Source organism: Triticum aestivum, chromosome 2D, assembly GCF_018294505.1.
Source record: "Triticum aestivum cultivar Chinese Spring chromosome 2D, IWGSC CS RefSeq v2.1, whole genome shotgun sequence".
Lineage (NCBI taxonomy): Eukaryota > Viridiplantae > Streptophyta > Magnoliopsida > Poales > Poaceae > Triticum > Triticum aestivum.
The window spans coordinates 363,846,581-363,866,131 of record NC_057799.1 but is presented as its reverse complement, the minus strand read 5'-3'; the positions used below and the strand labels follow the sequence as shown (position 1 = coordinate 363,866,131).

General features: G+C 45.0%; 2 protein-coding genes across 4 annotated transcripts; one reads left to right on the top strand and one right to left on the bottom strand.

Annotated features, from left to right (window-relative positions):
* The first annotated feature begins 1,967 nt into the window (after nt 1-1,967).
* On the top strand, nt 1,968-15,361 carry LOC123053170 (poly(A) polymerase I). Of its 3 annotated transcripts, none has more exons than XM_044476586.1 (14): nt 1,968-2,270; nt 2,365-2,475; nt 4,613-4,710; nt 5,140-5,226; nt 5,412-5,542; nt 5,623-5,695; nt 5,797-5,842; nt 5,942-6,051; nt 6,167-6,274; nt 6,356-6,415; nt 13,576-13,637; nt 13,805-14,009; nt 14,113-14,117; nt 14,686-15,361. In XM_044476586.1, the coding sequence occupies exons 1-14, from the start codon at nt 2,087-2,089 to the stop codon at nt 14,711-14,713; spliced, it is 1,308 nt and encodes a 435-aa protein (XP_044332521.1). In that variant the 5' UTR covers nt 1,968-2,086; the 3' UTR covers nt 14,714-15,361. The 3 variants fall into 3 exon arrangements, with proteins under 3 accessions (XP_044332521.1, XP_044332519.1, XP_044332518.1); XM_044476584.1 differs by having other exon boundaries at nt 14,101-14,117; XM_044476583.1 differs by having other exon boundaries at nt 1,969-2,270; nt 13,805-14,117.
* Nucleotides 15,362-16,535: 1,174 nt separating this feature from the next.
* On the bottom strand, nt 16,536-19,281 carry LOC123053169 (protein TIFY 9). Its single transcript, XM_044476582.1, has 5 exons — nt 18,958-19,281; nt 18,697-18,857; nt 17,819-17,909; nt 17,639-17,696; nt 16,536-16,980 (listed from the first exon to the last, which is right to left on the bottom strand). Exons 1-5 carry the CDS (start codon nt 19,070-19,072, stop codon nt 16,893-16,895), a joined length of 513 nt encoding a protein of 170 aa, XP_044332517.1. The 5' UTR covers nt 19,073-19,281; the 3' UTR covers nt 16,536-16,892.
* Nucleotides 19,282-19,551: the final 270 nt, after the last annotated feature.

Below are 19,551 nucleotides of genomic sequence, written 5' to 3'. Positions count from 1 at the left end.
AACATGGTTGCAACTAGGCTTTTTTGCTTTGTCGGAACGGCCAGCGGGGTGAGGGGGCCAGTTTTTGCAGAGCAGGTAAGATACCTCCCCTGTCAACTAGCCAAACACAATTCCCATTTTTTTGCCGTGTCCGCAAACACAAATCAAGCACCCGATCTCACAACTAGCTTTGTCTTTTTGGTCAGAGCGCGGCAGAGGGGCAGTTTTCTTTTTGTTACTTTTTAAAAAATCATATACAAAGTACAAACCTAATTATTTTTATTTTTCTTTTTGCATTAAAAAGGTTTGTTTTCCCAAGGAATCAAAACTAAAAATCAATTGTTTTGTATCTTGTTTAGGGAAGTACCTTCATTTTTCTACAAGTCTGTGGAATGTGGACCCAGGCTCAACATCTCTCTAGAGGCCACCCAATGGTACTATTTGAAATCACAAACGAGAAGTTAATCATGTTCATGCTTGAGCTCGAGGTAATTTTGTTCCCCTTGAGGCATGTGCCATGTTGCAGCCCATAGGCTATCTTCAAGGACCCATTCAGGAAGGGAAATAAAATCCTTGTAAGTGACCACTCCTCAGTACTACCGTGCAAGTGATTTGCATCTCAGATGTAGATTTTGAATGATTTTGGTGTAGTATTCTTAGATGCTACTACTCCTATTTCCGGGTGCAAATTGTATCGCAGTCAAGGACCACTCAGAGTTGTGATTTTTTTTCTATAGATATTTTTGGTTATTATTAGGTGTGCTTGTCTGACCTACCTAACTGGTAGATTACAGTTGAGAGGGAATCCAATGGTCATCATCTTGTCAACATCCTTAATACCAATCAAGATCCCCTTTACTAAATTTGAACGACTTGCAGGTCATGCATGATTTTTGTTACACCCAATCTCAAATCATTTATTATGTGTTTTTGTCCGAGCCATATTGTTTTTTCTCACAGGTGATTTTTGCTTATGTGAAAATGGGTTTGTTGAAATGCATGGACTATGGTCTGAAATTAGTGAGATCGATTGATGTGTTGTTTATTGATGTAACTGGGGCATCAGGATGATGAATGTTGGGTGTAGCCTGCTTCATGAATGCTTCCACTCCACTCCGCAGCTTCAGTTTTAGTAGTGCTAGTGCATAGTGCTGCATCTGTATTCAGTTTTTTTTCTTCTAAAACTACAGATGTACTACTATCTTTTATACTATTTTTTGGACAGAGGGAGTATCTCAGTAATAATTTTTCTTTTCTTTCAGTAGAGTTAGCACTAGCATCTCTTTTGCTTGTCCCCTGGACGGGAGTGTCCAGCTCACTTCTCCTAGTAGTTCACTGGAACTCTAGCTCACTCCAAGTTAATGGATGTCTCAGGTCAGCTGCGACGTCGACAGTTAGCAGTTCCATTTGAAAATGGGCCTGCTGAAATGCATGGAGCATGGCCTAATTTCTTTTGTTTGCTGCGTCCATGGACAAGGAGGGAGGTCAGCTGTGACGTCAACTGCATGTTTTCTGATGTTTGTTGCGTCCATGGACAGGAAGGGAGGTAAAACGGGCCAAACAAACAACAAAAACAGAAAAGACAAATAAACAAAGCCCACACCCCAAGCCCATAACGGGGGGAAATTAAGACCCAACAGGGAGGGAGATAAAACGGGCCTAATCTATTCAGGGTGATGTCAGCCGACTGAGACTTCTGAATCGACTGAGACCTAGACAGTCCCACTTCTAGTAATGTAACAATTTCATTATATCAAATGAGGCTAATATAATAAAAAAATAAAATCAACTTAGTGAAATAAAACTATGACATTTCATTCCACTTCATTACCGAACCCAACACACCCTTCCTTGCCCACCAAGAATGCGCCCTAAACTCCTTCTCAAAAAAAGAAAAAGAAAAGAATGCGCCCTAAAGCTCGTCCAAGCTTGGCGAGCCCACTTATCCTGTGAAGATCCACGGGCTATTGGCTGCGGCCTGCCAGTGGGCTGGCTGTCTATCAGCTCCGGTACTCGATCGCATCGCATATTCGTCGTCTCGTCTGTTTGCTATCCCATCCCCCTCGTCGCGTGTCCGCTGGCGTGCGCCGCCGCCGCCTCTATCCGAATGGCGCTTCGCTCGCCGGAGCTGCGCTTCGCCGCCTCCACCGGGCTCGGCGCGCTCTCCCGGCCCAGCCGCCTCGCTCCTTCCCCCCTCGCCGCGCTCGCTTCGCCCCGCCGACGCCGCCGCGGCCCGTCCCCTTCCCCTTCTCCCTCGCCCTCCGACTCCAACCCCTCGACCGCCTCCGCCGGTAAGTCTGCGCCTCTTCTTGCGTATTCTCCGCTGGTCTGATGGTGATACACTATGATTTCGCTTAACCCCCGAACGGGCCGAGGTCTGTGTAGGCGACGCGGACGGGCTGGAATGGAAGAAGGTCAGCGCGAAGCGGTTCGGGTACAAGGAGTCCATGATCCCCGATGAGGCATGGAACGTCCTCCACCGACTCCGTAGCAGAGGTGCGCCCCTTTTTCGTTTGCTTGATTGTTATCGTGGAAACACTGAATTGTCACTACTAATCTTGTCTTTCTTCCTTTCTTGAGGAGGGACCAATGTTATCTGTTGATCTTGAGTTTATGAGAAGCCTCTGATACACATATAGAAGGATTTCTTTTTAGCCCTAAAGTGAATCGTTAGCTGAAAGTTTGCTCCTTTACAGCTATTATGGTAATATCATGGTTCAGCGTTTGATTCTCGTGATATAAGAACATAACCACTAGTAAATTACGAGATGGGTTGGGCGCGCTTTGCTGCGTCGTTGAATTTGTTGGGGTTCTTAAATTTCTTTACTCACTCTATTTCAAAATATATGGTGTATTACTTTTTTGAAAAGTCAAACCTCTTTTAAGTTTGATCAAATTTGTAGAGAAATATATTAAATTTCATAATATCAAATCGGTGTTATTAGATTCATCATGAAATGAATTTTCATATTTTTTTAATATCGTGGATGTCTATATTTTTGGCCCTGAACTTGGTCAAAATTAAAAAAAATTGACTTTCCAAAAAACTAATAACCCTTATATCGGTGGGGGAGACGATTGAGTGAGTTTTATGTTTATTTATACTGCGGTTATTTGGTGGGCCTTTCGCGCTATGATTCTGTGTTATCCGCTAATCAACCCATATTTATGCGGGGATATTTTTTCATCATGGTTGCATGTACTATATTCGTGCTATAGTATCACATGGTGGCGCTTTATTCTGGGTGATAGGAGTCTGCGAGGGGTTGATATGTTTTTATAGGCCGGTTGTTGCTGATCAATTTGAAAAATTGTTGGCCCGATCAAAATCGTAAACCAAATCTAAAATTGAAATTGAATACCTCAATCGAATGAAAGAGCTTTAAAATTAGGGAACATAAAGAATTAAAATAATTAGATGGGAGAGCTCCTTGAGAAATTGTTGAACCGGTCAAAATTGGGTGACCCAATTCTAAATTGAAGCCTCAATTAATTGTGAAGATTTAAAAATGAGGAAGCATAGTGTATTGTATAAAAAATTAAATGAGAGAGTTTTGTTGACCCGGTCAAAATTGGGAGACCAAATTCCAATTAGAGACCTCAATTGATTGTGAGGCCTCCAATCCTAGGGAACTTAGTTATATAGTATATAGCATTCTTTTACTTTTCCATGAAATAATCGCATTACCATTAGAGGCCTCCTTTGGCTCATAGGATATGAATTTCATCGGAATAGGAAAACCATAGGAAGTGAGATGAGATGTATCTCAAATCCTATAGGGAAAGAGATGTCAATTGGTTCGTAGGATAGGATATTTTTATTTGGTCTAGGATAGGATAGGATCTTATGGGTTTCACCTCTAGCCAACTTGTTTGGGACTAAAGGCTTTGTTGTTGTTGTTGTTGTCTAGGATAATATTTTTTTTCCTTTGAATTACAAAGGATTTGTTCCTATCCTATACAGGAATAGGATTCTATTCCTACAAACCAAAGGGCCCCAAAGGAAAATTTCCTCCAAAATCCAATCCTTTAGAAGTCCTACAAAAATCCTGATGGTTGATGGTATTAAATGGGTAAGAAATGTATCTGGTTTTATTGTTCCACTATTCAGTAAGGAAGTTCAATTCCACTGTGTTACCCTTGTTAAGCTTCATGCACTAGCCAACGCAACCAAAAGTCTGAACTAATGGGAAGGGCTAGGCAATCCACATATGCACTTCAACACCCCCTCTCACGTGTGACGTGGAAAGTCAACATGTGGATAGACTCAGAGGCATGGCTCAAGAGGCATATACGTGGACAAAGGGGGGCAACAACAATGTTTCGATAAATTGCGAAAGCCAGGACTTGAACTCAAGACCTTGGACTCTGATACCATGTTAAGCTTCATGCACTAGCCAACGCAACGAAAAGTCCAGACTAGTGGAAAGGGCTAGGTAATCCACATATACACTTCAACAACCCTGCTGTTAGGTAGCTAAGAACTATAAAATTATTGTTTTTCCTTATTATTCTAAAACCACGATGACAACCGAAGGTTTTATGTCTTCAGGTGAAGTATCCATTTGGGTTTTACTTTTTTGTTATTGCACTCTCAGATTCAGTGATATGTGTATATGTTTTACTGCTGCAGGATATGATGTGTACTTGGTTGGTGGTTGTGTTCGAGATCTCATAATGAAGAAAATCCCAAAAGATTTTGACATAATAACAACAGCTGATCTTAGGCAGGTTATAACTCATATTAACGAGCATGCCATTGTTATGCAGTGATTATTACAAATTGGTTTGTTGTGTGTCATACCTTTCTCAAAGAGTCGAAGCTAACATTTCTACTGAAGTGTGGAGACAGTAAATTTTCTAGAATAATAATAGTTTTGTCAAAATCAACTGCAACAGACATAATTAGCATATTTGCTTGATATTAGATGCATGCAGTTTTTCCTTATCTGAAATAAGAGATACCTTCAGTCTATCCGTGATAAGTGAAAGGTATAAATAAAAACTATGTATAATTTCACTTCTAATTGTATATTTGCATGTGTCATATTTTGCAGTTATGTTGCATTGCAAGTCGTCAACAAATTCTTATTCTATTTGAGATGCAAAAGCAATTTTGTTGACCTTACCAACAAAGGATGCTATTTTGAACTCTTGCAGGTGAAAGACACCTTTGTAGGATCAGCTGTTATAGTAGGAAGGCGGTTTCCCATAGTTCATGTACATGACAATAATTCCATTGTTGAGGTTCGTATACATTTGTGCTTACTTGGCTGGATCGTCAGAATTTGCACACTTTAAGAGGGGGGTTGTTGAATTAGATTTCCTTTCACACCGCATATGCTGCCAACTCAATACTGAGTGTTATTGAATTAGATTTCCTTTCACACCACATGTGCTGCCTACTGAACATTTCTTATCCTTCCTGGCAGGTGTCAAGTTTTAATACTTACGTTCGAGGGTCAAGTGGCAATCAAATGCCCACTTCAAAGAGCCCACATTGTAGCAAGAACGATTATTTACGCTGGAAAAACTGCCAAGGGAGGGACTTCACTATAAATGGGTTGGTGTTCCTTTACATGATAACTGGTTTCCATACTGCAAGCTGTGGTATGCATATTTGCTGATGTTAAATGTGTGCAGATTAATGTTCAATCCGTATTCAGAAAAGATCTACGACTACCTGGGAGGCATTGAAGATATTAAGAAAGCTAAGGTCTGCTGTATTAATAATTGTTGTAGTTGCATCGTCTTTGCTTGCGTTGACCATCAATCATTTAATTTATTTGTTATGACCTCCTTTTTCCCTTTCAACAGGTTCGTACTGTCATTCCTGCCGCCACTTCGTTCCATGAGGATTGTGGTCAGTATCATTTCAAATTTGTCTTTTTTTGGATTTCCTTTCTGTTTTATTTTTGCCTTCTTGTGAATTTGGCATTAATATGCAATCTGCAATTGACAGCTCGTATTCTACGTGCAATCAGAATTGCTGCTCGATTAGGATTCAGCTTTCCCAAAGAAACAGCTTATTATGTGAGAAATCTTGCCTGTTCTGTGGCAAGACTTGACAAGGTTTGATCCTGTACGCACAATGTGCTTTATTTTGTGAATGTTTGTCTTCTCATATGCATTGGATAAGCAAGAACGGAGCTCAGGTGCCTGTCTCTTACTGATTTCCTTCTTGTAGGGAAGATTACTCATGGAGGTTAACTATATGCTTGCTTATGGTTCAGCTGAAGCTTCTTTAAGGTTGCTTTGGAGATTTGGTCTTCTTGAACATTTATTGCCCTTTCAGGTATAGCTGTGGTTGATATCTCAAAATATAGTGGTGTTTGTTGTGGTGATTTTAGCTGAACTATTTGGTTGAACTATACAGGCTGCATATTTTTCTTCAACTCTTTTTAAGAGGAAGGATAATGGGACTAACATGTTGCTGGTAAGTTCCATTTTTTTTAAATGGACTCCCTCTGTAAACTAATATAAGAGCGTTTAGATCACTAAAGTAGTGATCTAAACGCTCTTATATTAGTTTACGGAGGGAGTACATCTCACTGATAAAAGTTTGGGCCCTTGAGAATATACTCAAATAACATTGTTTTTTTTTTTCATTTTTACTTAAGTAATAGAGGACTCATAAAGTTTGGGCCCTTGAGATTGTACTCAAATAACATTTTAATTTTCATCTACTTAATTGATAGAGAAATTTACTCTGTACCCACTACGATTTTTGCAATTCTCCAAAACAGCACTCACATCTCACTTCTTCCCAAAACACCACTATGAACTAAGGCTGATAGGTTAAGAAAAGTCATATTTGCCGTCACCTATTTGTGCCATATTCCTCTCCCTCCCATATTCATCCTACCAACATGTATGCAGGCGCATTCTGGACGCCAACCTTAGCCACATAAGCCTCGCTCCTCAGCTCCTAGGCCTTATCCAATGGGATTGAAATACATTATAGACCCTCAAGCTGTCAAGGCTGTGAGCCCTTGACTATCAGGCACATGCAGACAAGCACAGGTGCTTAAGGCACTGACGCCTATGCCAAGGGAGCATGATTAGTGTTTATCGGAGAGAAGACTCAGGGTTCCTTTGGGTATATCAAAGGGGCAACCCGGTGCATATAGCTCCCGCTTGCGCAGGGTCCCGGGAAGGGTCGACCGCTTTGGGTCTATTGTACGCAGCCTTTCCTTACATTTCTGTAAGAGGCTGTTTCCAAGACTTGAACCCGTGACCTCATGGTCACAAGGCAGCAGCTTTACCACTGCGCCAAGGCTCCCCTTTGGGTATATCCAGAAAAAAGAACAAATTTTGCCAGTGCATTCACTAACAAAAGTGGGCCATCACTCGTACTTGGATAGAGGCGATGTGTGAGTTGTACTCAGGAGCGAACAGACTTTGTAGCACTGAGGCAATTTACTCAGATTACTAATAAGTTACTAAATGTTTGCCAATGTTTTAAGTTCTACTAGCAATTGTGTACGTGCAATGCATGTTTTACACAATATGTATGTCGTGACGTATATGCAACTCAAAAAAGGGTATTGGGGGTGCCCCACGCGCGAGAATGCAGGCTGTAATGAAGGGGTTGATTCAGCAAGGAGATGTAAAGGAAACTATTTGATAAAAATTAAGTGAATGATTGTGCAATTAAGAGCAATTAATGCAATTCTAGGTTCGAACTTATTTTCCCAGTCATTTGAGTCCTTTTTTTTGGATGGTCTAGTTCAATTGAACCAAACATAACTCGCACTCCCTCCATTCCCTTATACAAGGCCACAAATTCAGATTACAGGTACCAAGGTAAAATTTAATGACTGCTTTGCAAGACAACTTTTTTTACGTTAATTGGGATCATTAATACATCTGCATGCATGCAAAGAAGGAATGGGAAGGAAGTAGCACACTGTCATTGTGACTACATGCATGCAAGTATTAAATAAGTTGCTAGTACGAGAAAACTGTTAGATGTGTATAGTCCCTTTGTGTATATTCCCATTGTATAAGGGGCTTTCCTGCACTTTACCAAACATGTATATGTTTTGGCCTTTGGCCCTCAGTAAAGTCAGCTGCTCATTTATCCAACATGGTATCAGATGCTAGGTTAGCCTCGTTCTCCCGCACGACGCAACTCCGTGCGCCCTGCTCCTAGCTCACCTCGATTCCGGTCGCCCCAGCCCATCTCCGGCTGTCCCCGTCCGTTGCTGGCCGTCTCCCCCTTGGCCTAGCCCGGATTCTGCAGCCCGGCCGGACCTGACGCCCGATCCTGCAGCCCAGCCAGACCCGGCGCCCTCCTCCTGCTGCGCCCGGACCCGGCGCCCTCCTCCTGTTGCGCCCGGACCCGGCGCCCTCCTCCTGCTGCCCGGGGCTGTGCTCCTCCGGCCGGCCGCCCCCGCCTCTGGATCCGGCCGCCGTCCATGCCCCTGGCCCGTTTGGCTGCCGGCGCCCCCGTCTGACCGGCGCCGCCGCCCTCGACTGCTTCCGTTCGCCGCCGCTGCCCTCCCCCACTGGCCCGGCTGGCTGGTCTCTACCCTGGCTCGTGCAAGCCTCCTACGAAGCCAGACACCGCGCCCTGGTCGCTCCCGACCAGATCGAGCGGGCCCCTGCCTCGCTTGCGCTCTGGCCCGATCCAGATCGGGTAATTTGTGTGCGTTGACTTCCAAAATAAATAAATAAAAAATCTCATGTCTTCTTCGGCTATGTCGCTGTTCCTCGGTGCTCGGTGATCTTCGATGGCACCAACTATGCTGAGTTTGTGGGCTTCATGCGTATCCATATGCGTGGTCTTCTGTGGGGTTTTCTCTCTGGCGAGGTTTCCTGTCCGCCATGTCCTGTTGCTCCCATGGCTGCTATCCCGTCAGTACCGCCGGTTCTTGCTGCTGATGCTTCCCAGGCTGATCGGGATGCAGCCAAGGCTCTTGATGATACCGCAGTTGATGCTTATGATCAGCAGATGTCAACTTATTCAGATACTCTTTCTGCCTACCGAGATGCTCTGTCTGCTTACACTCAGTGGTGCAATGATGATGCTCGTGCTGCTGCTGTTCTTACTGTCAGTATTCTCCCTCAGTTTGCTTCGGAGTTCATGGGCCTCAGCACCGTTGCAACAATGTGGTCTTATCTCTGTCAGCGCTATCAGCCCTCTGGAGATGCTCTCTACTTATCTGTGGTGCGTCAGGAGCACGCTCTTCAGCAGAGCGACTCTTCTGTTGATGAGTTCTATACACAGACGTCTGCTATTTGGCGCCAGCTTGACTCTCTTCGGTCAGTTGTTTGTGGAGCTTGCCGCTGCTGCCAGACTATGCGGTCCGACTTGGAGTTTCAGCGTGTCCATGAGTTCTTATCTCGTCTTCGCTCTGAGTTTGAGCCTCGACGCGCTCACTTGCTTGCTGGTGGCCGTGTTCCTATCTCGGAGGTCCTTGCTGAGCTTCGTGCTGAGGAGACCCGCCTTCGTTTTGCTGGGTTGCTTGCAGTTCCTTTAGTGTTGGCTGTCCGAGCTCCTGTGCCGTCTGCTCGTCTCACTGCTCCATCGCTCGTGCCCACACCTTTAGGGGGGGTGGGTCGCCCTCCTTATGCTGAGAAGGGCCGGTCGCGCCGTGACACCTTCTGTGACTACTGCTCCAGGCCAAGTCACCCAGAGTCTGATTGTCGCCAGAAGCAGCGAAACCAGAGGCGCTCCTCCTCCAGTGGGACTCCTGCGTCGTCATCGACTCCGTCACTCATAAAACAGGATATTGTGCGGCTCGAGCGCCTTCTGGCTTCCTCCGGTTCTTCATCGACGGGTTCTGCTGCTGCTGTGGCTGCTTTCACCTCTTCATCACCACCGGCATCTACACCGTCAGGTACATCTTCGTGGGTTCTCGACTCTGGAGCTTCCTTTCATATGTCTTCTGATTCTTCAGCGTTGTCTTCTCTTCGACCTCTTGATTCTCCTATTAATGTTCTTACTGCCGATGGCACATCTCTTCCTGTTGCTAGTCGTGGGATTCTTTCTACTCCGTCCTTTTCTGTTTCTAGCGTTTCACATGTTCCCCGCCTTACCATGAATCTTTTTTCCGCTGCCCAACTTACTGATTTTGGTTGTCATGTTATTCTTGATACCGACTCTTGCTCTATTTAGGATCGTCGCACCAAGGCTTTGGTTGGTGCTGGCCCCCGGCACCGTGAGTCAGAGGGCCTTTGGGAGGTTGACTGGCTGTGTGTTCCTTCCGCTGCCGCCACTTTTGCCAGCTCTCATGCTCTTGCTGCCTCGTCTGCGTCCTTCCAGCAGTGGCATCATCGCCTTGGCCACATCTGTGGCTCTCGCTTGTCATCATTAGTGCGTCGGAGCCTTTTAGGGTCTGTCTCTGGAGATGTTTCTTTACATTGTAATGGTTGTAGACTTGGCAAACAGACCCAGTTACCTTATCCTACCAGTGAGTTTGTATCTCAGTGTCCTTTTGACTTAGTTCATTCTGATGTCTGGGGTCCCGCTCCCTTTGATTCGAAAGGTGGTCATCGCTACTATGTTTTGTTTATTGATGATTTCTCTTGCTATACTTGGCTCTACTTCATGAAATCTCGTAGTGAGGTTCTCTCTATATACAAACGATTTGCTGCCATGGTTCACACCTAGTTTTCCATGCCTATTCGTACTTTTCGTGCTGACTCTGCTGGAGAGTATATCTCCCAGATGTTGCGTGGTTTTCTTGCGGAACAGGGTACTCTTGCCCGGTTCTCATGTCCTGGTGCCCATGCTCAGAATGGCGTTGCAGAGCACAAGCATCGTCATCTGCTTGAGACGGCTCGTGCGCTGATGATTGCCGCTTCCCTTCCACCCCACTTTTGGGCGGAGGCCGTTTCTGCGTCCTTCTATCTCATCAACATTCAGCCATCGACTGCTCTGCAGGGTGGTATTCCTATGGAGTGTCTCACTGGTCGTTCTCCTGACTACTCAGCTCTTCGTATGTTTGGATGTGTGCTATGTCCTTGCCCCGCAAGAACGCACCAAACTGACTGCTCAGTCGGTTGAGTGTGTTTTCCTTGGCTACAGTAATGAGCACAAAGGCTATTGCTGTTGGGATCTTGTTGGTCGCCGCCTGCGCATTTCGCGTGATGTGACCTTTGACGAGTCTCGTTCTTACTACCCATGTCCTTCCTCGAGCTTCTCTGTGGACGATATTTCTTTTCTTCTCCTTCCCGATACACCCTGCTATGTGCCTCATGTTCCACCTCTCCCTCCGGCACCTCTCATTCCTTCTCAGTCACCCCCTACACCATCTTCCTCATCAGCCTCCCCATCCTCCTCCACCTCTCCACCATCATCTCCAGCCCGTCGCCCTCTCTCACCGTTTCCTCTCCACTATACTCGGCGCCCTCGTCCTGAGGATGATTTCCCTGACACGCCTTCCACCTCCGGCGCGCCTCCCTTCACGCCTACCCCGGTTCATGACCTCTGTGCTCGGCCTCGCCCCTCGTCTGATCGCTATTCTCCTGATCGGTACGGTCTCTCTGTTATTGCTGAGCTCACTTCCTATCGGACTGCCATGACTCAGCCTGAATGGCAGCTTGCGATGGCCGAAGAGCTTGCTGCTCTTGAGCGCTCTGGCACATGGGATCTGGTTTTCCTTACTTCCGGTGTTCGTCCCATCACCTGCAAGTGGGTCTACAAGATCAAGACTCGCTCTGATGGTTCTCTTGAGCGCTACAAAGCTCGGCTTGTGGCCCGTGGTTTTCAGCAGGAGCAGGGACACGATTATGATGAGACATTCGCTCCTGTGGCCCATATGACCACTGTCCGCACTCTCCTTGCTGTGGCTTCTGTTCTTCATTGGTCTATCTCTCAACTTGATGTCCAAAACGCTTTTCTCAATGGCGAGTTGCGTGAGGAGGTTTATATGCAGCCACCACCGGGGTACTATGCTCCTGATGGTATGGTCTGTAGACTTCGCCGCTCCCTCTATGGCCTTAAATAGGCCCCTCGCGCCTGGTTCGAGCGTTTCGCCTCTGTGGTGACTGCCGCTGGCTTCTTACCTAGTGATCATGATCCCGCGTTGTTTGTCCACACGTCTCCTCGTGGTCGGATTCTCCTCCTTCTCTATGTTGATGACATGATCATCACTGGTGACGGTTCTAACTACATTGCCTTTATTAAGGCTCGCCTTCACGACCAGTTCCTCATGTCTAATCTTGGTCCACTTCGCTATTTTCTTGGGATCGAGATCTCCTCGACCTCTGATGGCTTCTACATCTCCTAGGAAAAATATATTCAGGATCTTCTTGCTCGCGCCGCTCTCGGTGATGAGCGCACTGTTGTGACTATTATGGAGCTCAACATTCAGCTTCGTGCCTCTGATGGTGATCCTCTTCCTAATCCCACTCGCTATCATCACCTCGTTGGCAGCCTTGTCTATCTTGCTGTTGCGCGTCCTGACATCTCCTATCCTGTTCACATCCTGAGTCAGTTTGTTTCAGCCCCCACCTCTATCCACTATAGTCATCTCCTCCGTGTTCTACGATATCTTCGTGGCACGATCTCTCATCGTCTTTTCTTTCCCCGCTCCAGTTCTCTCGAGCTCCAGGCCTACTCCGATGCTACCTAGGCTAGTGATCCTCAGATCGACGCTCGTTGTCTGCATACTGTGTCTTTCTTGGTAGCTCTCTTATTGCCTGAAAGACAAAGAAACAGACTGTTGTTTCTCGCTCGAGCACAGAGGCTGAGTTGCGAGCAATGGCTATGTTGACGACTGAGGTGATTTGGTTACGATGGTTACTTGAGGATTTTGGTGTGGCTGCTACTACCTCGACCTCCTTACTATCAGACAGTACAGGTGCTATCAGTAGTGCGCGTGACCCGGTAAAGCATGAGCTCACCAAGCACATCGGTGTGGATGCCCACTTTGTGCGTGCCGCTGTGCAGGATGAGACTCTCGCTCTTCACTATGTGCCCTCTGAGTTACAGTTGGCGGACTTATTCACGAAGGCACAAACTCGAGCGCAGCATGGCTTTCTTCTCTCCAAACTCAGTGTTGTTGATCCACCATGAGTTTGAGGGGGGGGGGGGGGGGGTGTTAGATGTGTATAGTCCCTTTCTGTATATCCCCATTGTATAAGGGGCTTTCCTGCACTTTACCACACATGTATATGTTTTGGCCTTTGGCCCTCAGTAAAGCCAGTTGCTCATTATCCAACAGAAACATCATAAATTTTTGCCTCGATTACTGTTAGTGGCCTTATATAGATGCAAAATGTATTTTTCATAGTGGCCTTGTATAAGGGAATGGGGGGAGTACCTATTATATTGGAGCCCAGTTGTTCTGGTCGATTCTCCTAGAATATTGAGAATCAGACCTTCCCCCAGATTTTCCCAGAATCTTGAACCCATATGTTTTTGACAATCCTATCTAGTTAGGGTCTAAATATGTTTTTCACAATCGGCCAAAAGAGCTGGGCCCCAATATAATAGATTGGTTGCAAAATATTTCTAAGTTGGGATTGTGGCGTTCTTTCTGTTTGGGAGGTAATTCCATGTTGTGGTGGCATGCTATGGATATTTTTTTAATTTGGCTTTAGTTGCTAGATTTGTCTATTAAGTTTACCATCTTGTGCGCGCAGGTCCTATTTTCTAAGCTGGATAGTTTTCTTGCACCTAACAGGCCATGCCATAATAGTTTATGGTAAGAGTTGAATGATTCAACTTGTTATTTCTGTACAACTCATCAGTTTATACAGATTCCAAACCTCTAATTCTAAGAAGTATACATCCTTCCAGACTCTTAATATTATCCGTGGGATTCAGTACTACTTGCTAAGATGACATTCTATTTGATTATTGTTTCTACAGGATAAGCATTTTAGCGTTCCATGAGGCATTGGTACGCAAACCACGGGATCCTTTGGTGGTGGCTACTTTTGCACTCGCTGTATACCTTGGAGGTGATCTGCCACTGGCAGTGGATATTGGACAATCAATCAACCGTCAACATGATGCTGGGTTTGCAGAGCTCTTGGAACCACGGATGCGGGGCAAAAAAGGGTTATTAGCTGAGGTAAAAGACCTTGCTATCTCAATGAGGCAGGCATTAACTGAAATGACTGACGAGTATTATGTTGCAAATGCTATGGCGAAAATCCCTCAAGCACCGTCCTCAGATCTTGTAAGTGCAAATTCTTCTACCCTCCATATTTAGTTTAGTTATTTGCTGCTTGCAAGTAGACCTGTTTAAATATTGTGCTTTGGGACAGGCCTGAAAAGCGAGGCCCCAGTCTGTCCAACTCTGTAAGGGTAAGCCTGAGGCTGGCCCAAAGCCTTTTTCAAATAACTTCAACTAATGCTGATATCTTTCTGGGTAGTGGTGTATCTAAGTACTCACACCGTCCCTAAAGTTGTCCTAAATCAAAAACACTTATTTTGGGACGGAGGGAGTATCTCTCAAGCACGGGAGAACTCTCATATCACCAGTAACAATATTAACTATGGCCTATAAAGCATGATATTTTAACAGGTAGGAGTAGTCACTTAGCCAGGAATAGCTGCTCCTGAACTAACGCATGCATCCTAAGATTTCCTAGTTCTTTACCTCTTTACACGCACAACATTGCCAGCACTGGTAGAGATGAACTTCAGCCATGCTACTAGTATTTTATCTATTCTAGATAGTGACAATTGCAATGCTCCATGTACTGATGCTGATTTATGCCATCTTGGTACATATTCCGGTTTAGGTATTTATCCCACTACAAGCATACCTGAAGGTTCTCAAATTAATTGAGCGAGTTCAACATGGAAAAAAGGAGATTGGTTACGAACCAAAAAGCGATGGAAATATCGATTATCACAATTTAGCAAATGGTACACCTGCTGAAGTAAGAAATCTCTTCACGCTGGTTGTCTTTGACACGATATACCCCCCGAACCTGGAGAAAGAAGATGACAGCTCTAGAAGATGAACAATCAATTCTGGGATTCCTAAAGAGACCTGCGCTGCCTAGAGCTTATGCTCCGATGGCCTGCTACAGAAGCTTGCGGAGCTTTCCAAGCTTGAGCTGCCGTGTCGAATCAAGGAGAGCAGCAGATGTTATTTGCTGGGTCGGATGGGGATAAACTCAGCTTCCATGACCATGATGTGTTGTTAATCATCGTGGCCTATGGTGTACACTTATGTTGGACCCGGTTTAGCAACTGCTCGGTTTTTCTGGGTGCAACTGTTTCTTCCCAGATTATCCCGAGTCAATGTTTCTTTCTGATCTGTTGGAAATGCTATTAAGCTGTGGATCTCATTTCAAATGACTTTCTGGTACGCTGTTATTCAATTATGGGTATCCCCTGCACACTAACGCCCAGACTGCATGGAATAGTTGCAAAAAATTGCTAGTGCAATAATAGTTTCTGTTTCTATGATGTCGGACGGTGTTCTATGCCATGCAATTCCTTTTTTTTTTCATAACGCGTCGATTTTTGCTTCTGGGTGTGATTTTTGCCCGAGTATTTTACCATGGGATATTTTCACCTGCAGCTGCGTGTCAAAAGCTAGACTGGTACTCCCTTCGTAAAGAAATATAAAATTGTTTAGATCACTATTTCTTTACAGAGAGGAGTACTACAGTATTGAGAGGAGTACTACAGTATTGATCGGTCACCGTCTGACTTATGTACTCCCTTCGTTCTGAAATAAGTGTTCCCTTGGTTCTGAAATAAGTGTCTCAACTTGTACTAGAGACTTTGTACTAGCTTGAGACATTTATTTTGAGAAAAAGGAGTATGAAAGACCATCAATCAGGCACGTTTTAGATCACTATTTACGTTGGGAGTAGGCAAGTACGTTTTGCTCAGAACGCGATGGTCAAGTCCACCGTACCGTACCCCACCCACCCACTTCTGTCTTCCGCGTGGAATTATTCACGTGATCAATGAACAAAACCACCTCGTGTGGCGCGCTTATTTGCTTGTTCCGCGAAACAGCATGGTAGCTTTGCAGGCCAGCCGCGTTTGCTTGTTTAGGCACCTCAGACTCTAGGACTCTAGTTAAAGCACAGACCAGCACACCGTGTCACCGGGCAATATATGATAGAGTACACACCCCTCGTTCGTTCGTTCTTTATACTCCCTCCGTTCCTAAGAACTACGTACGAATCTATATAAGCTATTTGAAAGTGTAGATTCATTTATTTTGTTTCGTATGTAGTTTATATTGAAAATTTTAAAATGACTTGTATTTAGGTACGGAGGGAATAGTTAACAAAAGACAAGTAGAGGTCTGGTTGCTGTGGGGTCGATTCGGGCACCCGTGGAGGATAGGTCGCTGCATGTGATGATGGTAGATGAAGTGAAGTCGCTTCTTGGTGACAAGCAAGATTGTTCTATTGCTCATATTAGTAGATGCAAAATGCTATCAGTCACAAGTTGGCAACTTTTAGTTGTGTGGAAGCTAGGACAGTAGTTTGGCTAAAACCTGGCCTTGCTAATATACCCCAACTTTTTTTGGAGGAGCTTCCTTTAGTTTGAGCAATGAAATTCCTTTAACCTCGCAAATAAAAAAGGACAAGTAGAGGATATCGCTCAACGGCTGTAGAGGGATTGCAACCCCTGAAGAAATGGTATATGGCAGAACAGTTATATTGATACAAATGATCTACCCCTTATAAAAAACAGTGTTACATACATACATACATTTGCATGAGTGCATGCAAAATTAATCATCTGTAGAAAAGCGCATTGACCAAACTTAAGCCACCGCTACCAAATTCTGTTGCACGTATCTATACTAGTGCTTTCCCGCAAAAAAGAAGAAGTATCTATACTAGTGCAACCACTAGTGGTTCCATTTCCACACACATGAATATACACTGATAATCACCAGAACAATTAGCTATAATCAATAATCAAGAGTACCAAATGAACATCAAGCTAATCAGTTAAGCCCAGAAGCTAGCTAGGCTGCTTCCGCTTCCTTCTTCACACCAAGAGAGTTGCTGCTGACGGTGGCGGCGCCGGGATGGTATGGACCCATGCGGGTCAACCTGCACGTTTAAACAACCGCACGCATGATGAGTTAGGTGGCGAATTAGCTAGGTCAACACGTATACGTACAGCCCAAAAGATTTGGAGTAGTATGTAACACAGCTTTTGACTTGTTCTGAGCAGAAGAAGGCAAAGATGATACTACGTGCATGCACACGTACACACACACGTACACACACACGATCGAACCAAATCCTGCTTTCCTCGGTTTGGGTGAGCAGATCAATCGTGGTGTTTGATTTGGTAGGCGTCGGTCCATCAAATCGGTCGTTGATGTCCATCGAGATGTCACCGTCAGTCAACTATGTATGCGCATGCTGCTAGCTTCATTACGACCGCTGTCGATCGCACCAAAAACGTGGTCTCCGATCCATCAAGATCGTTCAAGGACCCACACGGTTTCAACATCTTCCCCTCTCTCCATGTGGAATGTTCAAAGAGAGCAACTAGTCCTGATATCCTACCTAACCTCAATTTCATTTTCTCTCTAATATCAGCGTCCATTGCACGTACGAAAAGATATATGCCATAGCCTGCACGTACTGCTACCTTAACTTGGTTTCAAAACAAGAAACCACTACTACTTTAACTTATGGTTTTGTTCCATCGACAAATTGATAAAACATAATTCCAATATACACAATTGTATGTATTTACCTCTCTTTACGCTTCACGAGGAACTGCTGTAACGATTTTGTTCTTGCCAATGGTATGTCTGCAAGCATGAATATTAGATTTGTAAGCAACGACTTTATCAAGTGTCCAACGAACTGTTTTTCTTTTTTTTACTTATTACAATTTTTTGTTTGCTCATGATGAGTTATTATTTAAACAAACCTTTGCTTGAATTTCCAACAGGTGTATTGTTGCCGAGGTCGCGCCTTTCTGCCATCGTTACATCCCTTGCCATCTGCATTATAGCTTCTGCCTGTCAAAATATTTGGTAAGATGTCGAAGGCAACATTAGTATATGAATTTGATAATATACATCTCCTACATCTGCGTACTTTTATATGCATACCTTAATTCTCTCTAATCAAAAGAAATATGTAAGCTCATTTTTGGAAATCTGACATCGGATTAAGTGCTTTAAGGTACATCAGACAACAACAATTATTGTTTTGAACAGTTTACATGCGTAAAATATACTACGTTTTTGCAGTCAAATGTAAGTGGTTTTCAAGACAACCATCTGATTCCCACTTCAACTAACTAAAATCTGCAGTGAAGTGTTTTAAAGTTACCCATTTTTGACACTGCAATTATAAGTGACCTAAATAGTTGATCCCTACTGTCTCAGTTCTCTTAACATGCATATATGTCACCTTATCATCTCACTAATTATTATTTTTAACATGTGTGAGAAATGATATTTATATCCTCACTCAACATGCACACATCCTAACTCACCACACATATCACCTCACCAATCACGCTACTTATATCTCTCTTAACATGCATGAGAAATGCTACTTATGTTCTATATATATTTACAACTATATAACAAGCACATACAAGTTATTATACCTATATTAATTTTCATTCAAATTTCAAAATATTACAACCAATCCCCGCAGCAATGCACGGAGTATCGTCTAGTTAAAAAAAAGTTATAGCATCACCTTGTGGTCGAAGTTAATTAGTGAGGGTCGAGAGTCTAACGAAGAGGAGAGTAATAAGCAAATGAAACTGCAGGCGCGGAGACTGATAATCACCTTGTGGTGGGAGACATCGAAGACGGCAACGGAGCCGTTGTAGAAGACCGTCATGGGACTGGGAGCCGCCGGCGCCTCTTCCGTGGTCGCCGGCGAGCGGGCGACGACGACGCGGCGCAGCAGCTGGGGGTCTATCCTCGCTATAGCGCTCGTCTCCATCCCTGCCCGCACGCATCCATGCAGTTCCAGTCAGCATTCACGCGCGCATACACACAGACACACAAGAGGTAGGGATAAACTAGAATAATTTGACATTCGGACCTCGGATGGACGACAAGGAGGAGGAGGAGCCGGTGCTCTTGCCGTGTTGTTCGCTGGGGGCAGCGGCGCGGAGGCCGAGGAAGTCGAGCTCCACCGGCGGCGCTCTCGACGACATGCTCGATCCCAAGCTCGAGGACGTAGAGTAGAGGGGGTATGGAGGCGCTCGTGTGGCGTGGCTATGGGCAATGAGCGGAGTTGTTACGTTCGATCGGGAGCGCGAGGCCTAATATATATGAAACGAGAGCTGCTGGCTACTGGTCGCCGGTGTCGATCGAGCTACCGCTGCATGAGCTCACGACCCATGTCGTCGTCGCCGTCTCTCAAATGAAGTCTCATTGCTCTGCAGCGCAGGTCGGAACGCGCGAAAAGATGGCGATCGGCGAGAAAGCGACCGACCCACCCCTCCGTCTCCGTCGGCACCACTAAACCAATTTGATTTACTAGATGGTTGGAGGAAATAATGAGATGGATCCTCCACTAATCAGTCGCCGCGTGTGGTGCCAACCACTCCAACAGCTCGTGACGAGTGGGAATGGGCACACGCGGTCTCAACGGCCTGCGTCGGAAGAGGCGTGTGAAGTGAGTGGGGCACGC

What these genes read in the sequence shown, in the direction of transcription:
- LOC123053169 (XM_044476582.1), bottom strand. Translation starts at nt 19,072, where the DNA reads ATGTCGTCGAGAGCGCCGCCGGTGGAGCTCGACTTCCTCGGCCTCCGC. An exon ending in TCGATGTCTCCCACCACAAG is followed by an intron (nt 17,910 to 18,696) that starts GTGATTATCAGT and finishes ATATTTTGACAG; the next exon opens with GCAGAAGCTATAATGCAGAT. An exon ending in CTCGTGAAGCGTAAAGAGAG is followed by an intron (nt 16,981 to 17,638) that starts GTAAATACATAC and finishes TTAAACGTGCAG; the next exon opens with GTTGACCCGCATGGGTCCAT.
- LOC123053170 (XM_044476583.1), top strand. Translation starts at nt 2,087, where the DNA reads ATGGCGCTTCGCTCGCCGGAGCTGCGCTTCGCCGCCTCCACCGGGCTC. An exon ending in CAACAGCTGATCTTAGGCAG is followed by an intron (nt 4,711 to 5,139) that starts GTTATAACTCAT and finishes GAACTCTTGCAG; the next exon opens with GTGAAAGACACCTTTGTAGG. An exon ending in ATGGGACTAACATGTTGCTG is followed by an intron (nt 6,416 to 13,575) that starts GTAAGTTCCATT and finishes TTGTGCGCGCAG; the next exon opens with GTCCTATTTTCTAAGCTGGA.